Consider the following 12621-nt stretch of genomic DNA (forward strand, 5'->3'; position numbering starts at 1 on the left):
TTCCTGCTCTAGCTTTGCTGTCACATATCCATCTGTAGGTCACTTCAGTCACTGTACTGCACAAAGCTTTTTCCTTTGTACCGCGTCACTTTACTTGCAGTCAGCTTTCCCATAGCTGAAGAATAAGTCTTGAAGAATTAGTTAAGGAAATCGTTAGAACTAAACAACTGTCGTCATATAGAGTGATGAGTATGTTTTTGATGTCCAGGATTTTCTTTCACCCTAATTACCACTGAATTGTAAGGACTCTGTGAGAGCTCTCAAAAAAAAAAAAAAAAGAAAAAAAAAAAAGTGTGTTTAGTAGGCTTTGTGTAACTTTTCAATAGCACTAGCATCCTCTGATCAATGCAGCCGTTAGGAGATCCTAGAGTGGATGCTTCCTTCCCCCCTCTACATTCCACTCCTCCTACGTTGGCTTTACCACATACTCACTCTTGTCTCACTTCCAAGAGAGGCTTGCAGTTAAATCCTGGCCCTGTTGAAGTTGATGAGAATCGTGCTTTGTTGGAGCCAAGATTCAGCTTAAATGGTTTTCTTACTCTGGTTCTTGTCTAGATGCCATCTTGCTACTGTCGCTTCATACATAAAGCTAATGGGGCTGACATTGCATCTCAAACTATGTCAAAGAGCCATTGTAAATTACTGGTATCAGTTGCATGTGAATTCCAGTTGGGCATAAGAGACTTCAGCACAATGTAAACCAAGCCATAGCTGGAAGTTCTCTGAAACAAAGACTTTCAAAAATAATTGTGGTGTCCTTGGCCACCCAAACTGCTTAGAGGAGTCTAGGCTTTTGTTGTTGTTGCTGTTATTTGCTTCCCGATGTTGCGTAGTTACAATTTCCAGAAATTGGAGCACTGAAGAGCAAAGGTGGGCAGTCAAAACAGCTGATTTCCCTGTTCCTAAAACCTTTGATACAGTTGCTCACTGAATAAAGAGACAGATTAACAGCTTTGAAGTGTAGCCACAAGAAGTGAACGAAACCAACAAACTCTCTGACAGTGAAGGGCAGCGTGGAAGCTGAAGATGTACAGAAAGCCTCTCTCTTCCACTTCATCAGTTTCTAATTGGTTAATGTTTCCTCTAACCTTTCTATCAAAGCATGGGATTCTGAGCCAGATGATGTCAGGGGAGTTAGGAAGATCGGTTTCTCTCAAGCCTGGCTGACTGCTGCTTTTTATTTACTTAACCAGCCTGCTGCTTTGGAATTGCTCGCTATAAAAGTTAAAGCGTTGTTGGTGCGGGCTAAGAATGGAAGAGTTGTTGCAATGCTTTCCCTGAAGTCTGGGTCGTCTTGCTTGTGTAAGTGCATACTGACAGGTGGGAATAGGGAAGGGTGGAGAAATTTTTGTACAAGAAGGAACATGCCAATACTTCATTGTGAAAACTGTGGGTGATGGCTAATGGAAAGGGATCTTAAGTCTGTGAGACCTTACTTGAGTTTAAATGTATGGTGGTAGCTTTACAACGTGTATCAAATGAAAGGCATTTTAGCCATGATCCAAAGCGAAATCACAGCTGGTTTTCATCTGAGCCCTTAGAAAAATAAAGTCTAGTGGACTAATAAGGATGTTTCCATTTGAGTACAGCCTGTGGTTAAGGGCTCAAAAGAGCCGGTGGCTGGAGTGAGACGTCAGAGACGTACAGCAAGGACATGCTTCCTAATGAGCTGGCAGATAGGGGAAGAAAGATAGAGCAGAGGCAAGAGGAAAGATGTCTTTTCCAAGGCGATTTGTTTTTCTGGTGCCAAGGACTGAAATAGCTGTCAGTGGTATGTTCCCAACGGGGAACAGAAAAAGACGGGAAAAGCAAGAGTGTGTGTGTGGAGCGGGGCGTGGTTTGTAAAACTAAATTGAGTCTTGTTCCCCTTTTCTTCTGCCACTTACAGGAGAAAAGGATAGAGTTGTTTTACTCACAAGAAACAGGATGTCTTTATGCACAGACTCAGTATTTGGGGAAATTTGCTTTCCAACTGTGCTGTAGATCGGGGTGTAATCTTGGCAAGTGCAGCAAAGCCATCTCCAGCACGCATGAGTGGAACTATAATCGCTTGACTAGCCCCATTCAAGGTGAACAGATATGCATCTGCTTAAGTACCTCTTAGAATTAGTCAGTAATCTTGTTGATGAGATCTAAGAGCCTTACACCTGCACGGTACAGGACATGATATTGCTCTGGATATACCAGTATGGAAAAGTCCTTAGGCATCTACATGACTTGTGAATGAGATTTAAATTAATAAAGGCCTACATGCATTTGAAAGTCTTACACATAGATGTGGGGTTGGGGGCTTAGTGCCAATGAATAACAAAAACTGATTTAAATGGAAAATACTATAGAACCAGAAATACCAGAAGGTGAATAAGAAGTTGTTGCCCTTAATTTCACACTGTAAACACTTAATGAATGCTGTAGTCTCAAGCCAAGAATACCCCCAAAAATGCTTACAATGTCTGAGTATCGACACTCTTCTGTGGTTGTGCAGCAAGTACTTTGACTTAACTTTATTCAAAACTGCAGAGAGGCAGGCAGGATCTAGTGGTGAATTGATAATGGCTATCTGAGGCCTGAGAAGCCTGTTTGGAAGTTCTTTTTGAAAGCTACAAATCAAAGGTCCTTAGCAATACATTTAAAAGTATCTTAGATGAAAAACTGCCCATGTGTCATCTTAAGCTTTATGTAGCAACTTCATTAGTCTTCAGCTCTGCCTTATGTAAAATCCCCAAACTTTTTTCTGTAATTGTTGAGTGAACAAGCTGAACATCAGTACGTTTTACTTCTCAACGCTTGAATGTGCCAGTACTTCACACGCTGCTTTCTAACACATCATTGGCAAACTGCCCTTCTACCTAAAATTCTTCTGTCGCTGGATTATGCTCTCACATACAGAGCAGGGTAGCCTGGTACTTATTTTTGGTTTTGAACTATGTCTGCAAGGATATTTTGGCTGTTTTATGATAAACTTTCACTCAGCAGTCAAGTGCTTGCTAGCAGCAGGTCGTAAGGCAGTGTCAGATCATTTAAGTCACAAGACCTGGACTACAAAGTGAAATACCACAGATATATACAATGTTCCGAGCTAATGTGAAATATTATTATTTCAAGCCATAATTTAGACAGTTGTAGGGCTCTAAAGCCAGAAGACTTTTGCTGGAACTAAATGTCAAGTACAAAGCCTAAACTTTGAAATAGTCTATAGAGAGAAGGGGGATCTATAGCATATATATGCAGTGATTTGAGTTCTCTGCTTCAAACTCTGGTAGTCTTGAATTTTTAGCATCAGCAACTATCTGAAGAGAGAACTTCCATGATATTTCTCAGCCAAAACCTGGTGAGATCACTGATGTCATCTGAATGCCAGAGTTGCTGGTTATCAATTTAGTGTTTACACCAGAGTCCCAGAAGGCTGCAAACCTTTTGTGGTGCTTATGTTCAGTTTGTAGACATTGCTTTATTAGGCTGTTGTAGTATGATGTTTTCATAAATATTCCAGTTAAAAACAAAACTAGTACCATTAATGGAGAAGCCTGGAAAACCACATTATGTACCAATCTGTTGGAGCTAGAAGTAAAAGCAGCTGAACTTTCTTTAATCACAAACTGTATGATTCTTATTGGATGTCCTTACAGTGCGAAAGAGATAAGTGATTGGCAGTAACGAACAGTCCCTTTTGATTTCAAGCTTTGTTCATTTTGATAATGCTGCATGTGTGTTTCAGTTAATGGTTTGTAGCTCCAGGGCAGCCTTATCTTACTCTCTAAAACAGAAAATTAATAAAACCAACTGGCTGCCTCAGAGAGTCTTGCCTGCAAAGCTAGAACGCTGTGATGTGGGAGGTAATGATAGCTAAACAAAGTTTTTAACTCTGACATCTCTTCTGACTTCTAGATCCCGATCGCATTATTGAGAAGGCATCCCACTCTGGCATGATCAATCCAAGCCGCCAGTGGCAGACTTTGAAACATAATGCAGGAGTTGCCCACTTTGAGTATCAAATCCGCGTGACGTGTGCAGAACATTACTATGGCTTTGGCTGCAACAAGTTTTGTCGACCAAGAGATGACTTCTTCACTCACCATACCTGCGACCAGAATGGCAACAAAACCTGCTTGGAAGGCTGGATGGGACCAGAGTGCAACAAAGGTTTGTGACAAATGCTTGACCCCCAAATGATCAGCGGGCTTGGATAGGATATGAGTGCGTCATGTCCAGGTTGCAAGTCGGTGGTCAGTTTGTGCAGACAGTAGGGCTGAGGACTGACAGAACAGCGACTAACTCTTTACACAGAGAACTAGGGGCAGGAGAAGACTAGTTTCTGCCTTGTTTTAAAATCTTGGAGAGATCTGACAAGTACTGGGCACTTAGCAGATGTGTTCTTTCTCTGATTATCCACATCTTTGCCCTTGGGAAGAAAACCCAGCCCATTGACTTCAATGGGAGTTTTGCTGCTGACTTCAAAAAGGATTTCCCCTTTGGTGCAGAACTTCAAGACAAGCAGGAAGGAGAGTACTTGTTTGAGAGCTGACCTGGCAAGTGTGAAGCTTTGGTGTTTGAAAAGTCCCAGGCTGTTTGTTCTACCTGAGATGATGTTTAACATGTTTACCTAGGAAGTTGCCATTCCCTAATAATTTCAGAAGGAGAAAGCAGGACTCTGAATAGGAACAGACTATCAGCATGTCTTACTGACTGAGTTTGCCTGCGATTTGAATCAATGCTCATCTTAACGTCCTGTCTGTTCGGCTCAAAAGCAAATCCAGAGTAGTTAAAAGTTGCTTTGTATTAGATGTAAAGCCAGGGAGAGTGGGCCAGTTCACGACCAAAAGGCAGAGAAGGCAACCTGTAGGCTCGAAATGACTTGAGCTCTCTAAGGTGAGAAGGTTTTTCTTGCATAGAAACAACTCTTTGAACAGCATTAGGTACGATTCCTCTGCAAAGCTAGCTGTAGGCTTCCTATCACAGGGAGCCACCTACCTTGGTTTTCCTTCCAGTAGACTTGATACGAGAGGCTTGTTAAAACCTTGGATTTAGTAGGATTACAATGCTGGTTAGAGATTAAAACATTCCCACGAGTGTGAAGATGCAGGAAGCAGGCAGCATGCTGATTCTCTTCTCTTTTTTTTTTTCTTCTTTTGTTTTTGTTTTAACAGCTATTTGTCGTCAGGGATGTAGCCCCAAGCATGGTTCTTGCACAATTCCAGGAGAGTGCAGGTAAATGCTCCCCCCCACTCCTTGTTTCCCCTCACCGCCTCCCCTCAAATAATTAAACAAGGGATGCTGAACGCAATAGGGTTCAGGAGGGAGGGTGTCTCTGCAGTCATGTTTTTGACCAAGGCATGTTAGTTGTGCTGACGTGCCCAGAATAAGGGGGGAGTAGGCTGCTAATGCACTGATAGTTTTAAGAAGCTTTTGGTTTGTGAAATGGTGGCACTGGGGTAAAGGAGGGTATGGGATAAATCATGTAAATGTTGCCTAATGAGCACTAACTAATTGTTTCTGCATAAATAGTGCAAAAGTTTTGTGGGTATGTTGTTGTTTTTTTTAACACAACAGCCTGATTAATAGGCTTTTTCAACTACAAGCTTGAAGTACAGTGTGGCTTTTCTCTGTTCTTCTCCCTTTCACTGTTTCCCCCTTCTGCCCTCCCACCCCCTGGCTTCTATCAGTAGGCAAAAGTCAAGCATTCTTTAGAATAGGATTAGTTAAATCTCTTGGTTCCCTTACCATTGTGAGCCAGGCTGCAAGTGCTGAGAGGTTAATAGCTGGGATGAAATCTTGTCAGTGGGCTCCGATGAATGCAGAGTTTTGCTCCTGTGCTTTGAAGTCCATTCTGTCTTGGCAAGGAGACAATGAAAAAGAGAGTTTATCCATAACCCAACAATTAAATATTTGGAATGCCTCAAAATATACAGCCTATATTTACAGCACAGGGAAGTTTTCTCCCTTATTAATGGAGGGTTAATGGATTTTAAATATGGACATTCTTTATCAACAAACTGGTTGTACATTGCTTCATGTAACCCTTTATCATATCTGTTTACATGCAATAGGAAACTGAGGGCTTCTGAGGTTACAAGATGTTGATATTGATCCTATGTGGGAAGGGTTAAAAGTGAAGCTTGGGTATTCACAAATAAAACACAGAAGTCTGAAGGAACAGAAAGTAATTTTGCTGCCTAATAAACATATTGGTGGATTCTCTATTGCTGGAAACTTTTGCGTGAAGTGGACCACTTTTCTTTCCAGACAAGCTGTAGTTCAAACAAGAACTAAATCTGGGGTGTCTGACAGACTACATTATATAAGAAGTCAGCCTAAATAGTCACAGTGGTTCATTCTTTCTCGCTGTCCCTGTAATCTATGCTTCAAAAACAAACCAACAAAATCATCAAGGAACATTCTGAAAGTAAGGTAGGAAGTAACTTCTCCTCCTCCACAAGAGACATGGCAAAGTGAAAGTCAGGCTGCAGGATGGACTGATGTAGGTTGTTCAGTGATTTTAATGCTTATAGCAGCACTGATATAAGCAGGTTAACCTCCAGAACACCAAATCTAAATCTTTTTGTAATTACAAAAAGGAAAAAAGCCTAGCAAGTAGTAAGTAGGTATTGGGGGGCCAGATGGCAAGAGGAGTGTATCAGTCAAGGCTACCAGTGATTTGTGCTTCTGTCATCAGAATAAACATGCCTTGTAGGGGTTGCTGTCTCCTAGTCAGAACAACAGGCTTTGTTTCCAGAATTTTTTTTTTCCTTTCTCTTTCTAAGTCTCTTACCTCCCACTCACTGCCCAGACATGCACTAGTGCTCTTATTTACTTAAGGTGCAACTTTCCCACACTTGATTTGCATAGTCTTGAAACAATGCTGTCCTTCTGGTGCTTTCAGATAACTTCTGCTTGCCAAGTTAGACCAATATCTTTAAAGTGAACAAGATTCTATTTTCTTTTAAGTTTTGATGAGTCATATAGCCTGTATGTTACAAATGCAACAGAGTTTAAAAATAACATCCCAGCAGAAACTGCTCTGGGTCCTGGTACAATAGACAACTTGCAAACATTCTTAAAATACCCTTTTCCCATTTTGTGCGAGTCACTTGCTTTAATGCAGGCCAGCCAACAAAACCATATTTACTCATGAATCACTATACAAGGAAAGTTAACTTTATATTTCTCATGAGAAACTGCTGTGTACATATTATTAAACAAGAATTATTATCACAAATCTTTTTCTGGAATTGATATCTAACTTTAAGTGCCCATAGCCTTACCCAATTTTGTTTGTTACACTTTGAAGCTGATCTTTGAAGAAAGTCTTATCTTTGGCTCTAAAACTCATGACTTTCTTTTCTGTGTGTTGGTTTTTTTAATTGTTTCTCTTTACATTTGCTTTAAAGAAAACAAAAAACCACCCCTTCAATTTGTCAGAAAGGAATAAAATTCTCAGTTTGGATACTTGCTTTTTGTAGGTGAAGTCCCTTAGTTTTTCTTGTGTGCAAGCTCACAGGCAAGTTGCTTTGAATGCAATATAAATTAAAAGGGTATGTTCCTAAATTTTGATCTTTGTTTGTTCTTATTATATTCCCTATACAGAAGCATTTTCCACAAACTACTTAAGAGGGGTTGTTTTGCCTGATCTGGTTTTCTTTCATGTTCTTTGCACACAAAGACATATAAGTTGGGCTAGCTTTTTTTTTTTAACACAAAAACTAATAAGAATTTCCCATTGAGTTTGAATAGACTGCTGTTGAAATGGCTATTAAAAAAAGTTAATTAGGATGTAGTTTGTCACCTGAGATTTTTCAGAAGGGGAGTCAGACTAACCACTAGCTGTGTGTGATTACCCAATGGATAGATCCTTCTAGCTTTTTCCCATGAGAAGAAATTGCCAGTAGAAGAATGGTGGGGGGGTTTATAAATAGAAAGCTTAGCTGACTTCTGTACAGATGAGGTTTGTTTTCATAATTTAGTGACAGCTTAGTGCATAATTGCTGCTGATCAATTACTCTCAGGACCTGTTAATGAAATACAGTACCCCAACAAACCCTTGCTTTTCATTTTCAACTTGTTTTCCTTGTTTCTATCTATAGATGCACTTTAATTTGAAGAATCCGTGGTCTGCCTTGATAGTGAGAATTAAATGAAAGCCAAAATGAGCTTTCTCTTAAGGGGGATTTACCTTAAGAGAACATCTTCCTTTTAAGTACAAAATTCGGGGAGCTTATTGACAGTGGTGATAAATAATTTCAATAATAATAACTTTTTCTCCAGACATGAAATTAAAGTTTCTCAGAACTGCACGTTTTAGTTATTCCCTGAAAAGAGGTTAGCATAAATCAAACTCTAAAATACACTGACAACTGATCATCTTTGAACACATGTAAAATCCTGATGTGTGCTCTGTTCTTTCATCGCTTACTGTGGCCCAGTCCATACTTGCTGTCTATGTTTTCTAGTTGAGAATAAGGTTAGCTTCCAATAGAGCAGAGAGCTCCTGATGCTTTGCTACTGCCTTGCCGAGGGCTCAGAGTTGGTGTTTATGGTTTTGTTTGTCTTCCTGCAAACCCAGCATGGCTGAAAGGCCTGGAACCTTGTTTTCATGAGGATCTCTGGATAACTATTGTTTCCACTGACATTTTTCTCCCCCCCCCTGCAATTTATAAAGCACCCTGTCAAAGTCCAGAGATTGATTTGTAGTGCACACCCACCCTCTCTGCCACAGTTGTGTGAGGCTCCAAAAGAGTATTATTGTGCTGAATGGCCTCATGCTGGTTCTCTCAGAACAGTTATTCTTTTGTCAGGAGGCTGGCTGCAGAGACCTTGGCAAAACTACTAAAATGTTTGTTTACAAGAAACCATCAAACAAACCTTGAATAGCTTCTTCCCTCCCCTCCCCCTGTTCTTCTCCCTCCCCTCCCCAGTTTTTCTCCAAGCTTTGGAGTTCCACACTTAGATCTACACTGAGCAATTGTAACGGGCTTTTGGTTTGTTTCCCTGTTCTGATTTTCTTTTTTTTTTTTTCTTTCTTTTTTAAACTAAGGTGTCAGTATGGATGGCAAGGCCAGTACTGTGATAAGTGCATTCCACACCCAGGATGTGTCCATGGCACTTGCATTGAACCATGGCAATGCCTCTGTGAAACCAACTGGGGTGGTCAACTCTGTGACAAAGGTATGCTAATCTTACGGAGAGCCAAGTGTAACACTTGATTTCTAACACTGTCAGGCTTAGCAAGGAGAGAGTGCATGCAAGACTGAGTGAGCAAGCCTCCTGAAACATGGTGGGAGTTTTTTTGTCCTTCAGCTACTTAGCGTTGTCTCCTCTGCTGTTCTGGCAGAGTTAGCACATGCACTTAACTTTTCCCTGTCCTGTCCTACTCTCGTGTGGATGTATTCTGTAAAGGCTCTAGAACAATGGAACAAAGCATGCATGTGGTGATGTTTCTGTTCTCTTTCAACCATGGCTTTCATGCTCCTCACCTCTTGCAGATCTGAACTACTGTGGAACCCACCCACCCTGTTTGAATGGTGGTACCTGCAGCAACACCGGCCCTGATAAATACCAGTGTTCCTGCCCTGAGGGCTACTCAGGACAGAACTGCGAAATTGGTAAGTGTTTGGTGCAGCTGCTGAGCTGCCACTTGGCGGCTGATTCTTGCCAGCTTTTAGTGCCTGTTTTTGGATATATTTTATGAGGTTGGGTAAAAGTCAAATTCTAATATTAATTATGATGTCAGGCCTGGCTACAAAGATCCAGACTTGCTTGTTCGTGCTTCATCATGAACAGTTGGTATCTCTGAACATCAGCCTTCTGATCACCGGAGAGATCACTACAAGTTACCTTGTCTGGCTGTGACTCAAACAGGTGCAAGTCAGTGTGGTGATGAGCTTAGCATGGAAGATGACTTCCCGCTGGCTAGTAGCTTTTTGATTCTTAGTGCTCACAGGAGCGTGCAATACATCAAAAGCAACGGTGGTGTGTCCAAAGTAGAAGCGTGTGGAGGGAGCAGGGGGTGGCTTCTGGTGACACTGCTGTGGTCTCTACCATGATGTACTTGTGTCCCGGTGCAGCTGAGCACGCCTGCCTCTCTGATCCTTGTCACAATGGAGGGACCTGCTTAGAGACATCTACAGGATTTGAATGTGTGTGCGCGCCTGGCTGGGCTGGACCAACTTGCACTGATAGTAAGTCCTCCCAAGATTGTAGTAAAAATGTGCTAGTTTGCTGTTTTAGATCAGTCTTTTTAATCCCCAATAAACTTCCAGGGCAGTCTACTTAATCTTTGCCCGTTAGCAGCCATTTATAGCACTGTGCACCTCTTCTCCTTTGTACCGAGGGTTTTGTTGAAGTCAAGGGGAAAGAATGGCCGATGGCTTCTTGAAAGCAGCAGAACCCTGGATTTTTGTAGCATTCTGGCAAGTTGTTAAAATACTGTGTTGAGAGACCTGGCTGGATCAAACTCTGACTTCCACTTGAAAAAGGCCACAGGTGTAAACTTCGTTCCCTGTGCTTTGAACCCTCTTTCACAGTACTATTATTTTTAAAGGAGGCTTTTGCTGAAATCGGAGTAGACCTGGAAATTCCAAGCAGAAGTCCTGTTGTCTTTCTGTTCCTCAGGGCAAATCCTAGTTGCAGCAACCATTTATCAAATTTGTCAGTTACTGGCATTGTGTGTTTGGTAACAGAGCTAAGCCTCTCCTTGTTCTGTGTTACAGATATTGATGATTGTTCTCCAAATCCCTGTGGTCATGGAGGAACCTGCCAAGATCTAGTTGATGGATTTAAGTGTATTTGCCCACCTCAGTGGACGGGCAAAACGTGCCAGCTAGGTGAGAACTGCATTTCTCTTCATCCAATGCTGGTCTGCTGGGGGGGAGGATAAATGCAAGAGGGATCATATAGTCTGGCAGGCCAGGGCAATCCTGCCCTTTGTTTTAGCCATGTTTGTGGTTCCAAAGCCTACAGACAAATTCTGGCACCTTGAGAGTCTGAAGTGTCAGTGTTTGCAGGACTGGGGTCTAGGGCAATCTCGAAGCGCAGAGTGGCTTCCTTCTGTCGTCTTTTTGCTGATGCATGCTCACAGTTGAAGGAAATAGTTAACTAAGCCAAACAGACGTACTTCAAATCCTAAACGAACAGAAGTGGGGAGGGTGCATGTATATGCCCTCTGCTCCCGCCCCCACACGTATTTCTGCCTTTAGCCTGTGAGAAAGTTGCTGTATCTCTTCAGCCATGTCAACTCCTCCAGACCAAGGAGTTCACAGCTGGGTTCCAAAATGTGGATGATCTCACGAAGAATGAGCTGTCTGCATTCTTTACACAACACACTAATCCCAACGACCAGGCTGCAGCTCTCATCCTTCAACATGCTTGGTTGAAATGGGGGGGGGAGGGGGGAGAAGTTGCTCTTAATGAGTGGCTGGGTAATTATCAAATAATTAGAGTAACCTGTACGTTCTAATTGTGGAGAAATTGAAAGGGACTTCAGAGACTGATGTATGATTGACTCTTCATCCAAGTCGCACTAACCCATGCTGTATATTACAAGTTCCTCTGAGCTCTGAACGAACCGCTGATTATTGCTGTGCAAACCGGCTATAGGCTTTTCTTCTTCTCTCCCCTGCCCTACAAGCCTTGCATTTGGCCATTCATGTTGTTTTTTTAGATGCGAATGAATGTGAGGGCAAACCCTGTGTCAATGCCAACTCCTGCAGGAACTTGATTGGCAGCTACTATTGTGATTGCATTACCGGCTGGTCTGGCCACAACTGTGATATAAGTAAGTGTCTATATCCTCGGGTTTATTAAAGGCTGCTTTTGTGTGTATACGTACGTATGCCACTGAGTTCTAAGCTCAGATTTAAACATCAGGCAGAGTCCCAGCAGCTGATGTTTTCAGAAAGGGAGTAGTTGGCATGGAATGAAAATACACAGTTTTATCAAACTCATTAGTCCGTAACATAGCTATATTCTGATAAAGTGACTAAAACAATGATGTGAAGTTTCACAGCCTCTAGTAGAAGAATCGCAAAAGGTTCCCACCCCTTATAATAACCTTATCTTGAGGAGGACGTGCAGGAAACTTGACAAAAGGTTTATCTAGCTGCAGTTTTAGAGCGACGTGATCTCTGCATCTAGCGTAAATATATTTTTGCCTTCTGACCACGGTAATTTTATTACAGATATTAATGACTGTCGTGGACAATGTCAGAATGGAGGATCGTGTCGGGTGAGCCATCCTTAATTTGGTTTTCCTGAGATTTGCAAGAGTAACTAAAAAACTTGAGTCTAAACACAAACAGTGTGGAAAACAGCAGTTTGCTGGTATAAATTGTCATTTCTTTGAGCTGTGCGGAGGGGCGATGTCATGCTGCAGCACGTCGGGGTATGTGTGTAGAACAGCAAGGGCAAAAAATGCAACTGCAATAAATGACTCATTTTTACTGCCAGTGTCACCAGTGAATGAGCTGGTTGTTGTGCAAACTACCTACTGTAAATGTACGTAGGTCCTCCACTGCAAAATGTGGATTAAGTTATCCTGTGTGGAAATTAAGAATGTAAGTTTTTCCCCCTAAATATTCATGCCTTGTTTTAATTTGAGATAGTTTCTTATGGTGGTATTAGACGTAG

General features: G+C 41.7%; 1 protein-coding gene across 1 annotated transcript in view; it reads left to right on the top strand.

Annotated features, from left to right (window-relative positions):
* JAG1 (jagged 1) overlaps window positions 1–12621 on the top strand; it is a 35323-nt gene that overhangs the window by 13352 nt on the left and 9350 nt on the right. Inside the window, exons 4-11 of the mRNA XM_010295176.1 lie at window positions 3889–4143; window positions 5148–5208; window positions 9032–9162; window positions 9480–9599; window positions 10062–10175; window positions 10707–10820; window positions 11657–11770; window positions 12174–12220. Coding sequence (XP_010293478.1) covers window positions 3889–4143; window positions 5148–5208; window positions 9032–9162; window positions 9480–9599; window positions 10062–10175; window positions 10707–10820; window positions 11657–11770; window positions 12174–12220 — 956 coding nt within the window. The remainder of the gene's footprint in view (window positions 1–3888; window positions 4144–5147; window positions 5209–9031; window positions 9163–9479; window positions 9600–10061; window positions 10176–10706; window positions 10821–11656; window positions 11771–12173; window positions 12221–12621) is intronic.

This window comes from Phaethon lepturus, unplaced genomic scaffold (assembly GCF_000687285.1).
Source record: "Phaethon lepturus isolate BGI_N335 unplaced genomic scaffold, ASM68728v1 scaffold6889, whole genome shotgun sequence".
Taxonomy (NCBI): Eukaryota; Metazoa; Chordata; class Aves; order Phaethontiformes; family Phaethontidae; genus Phaethon; species Phaethon lepturus.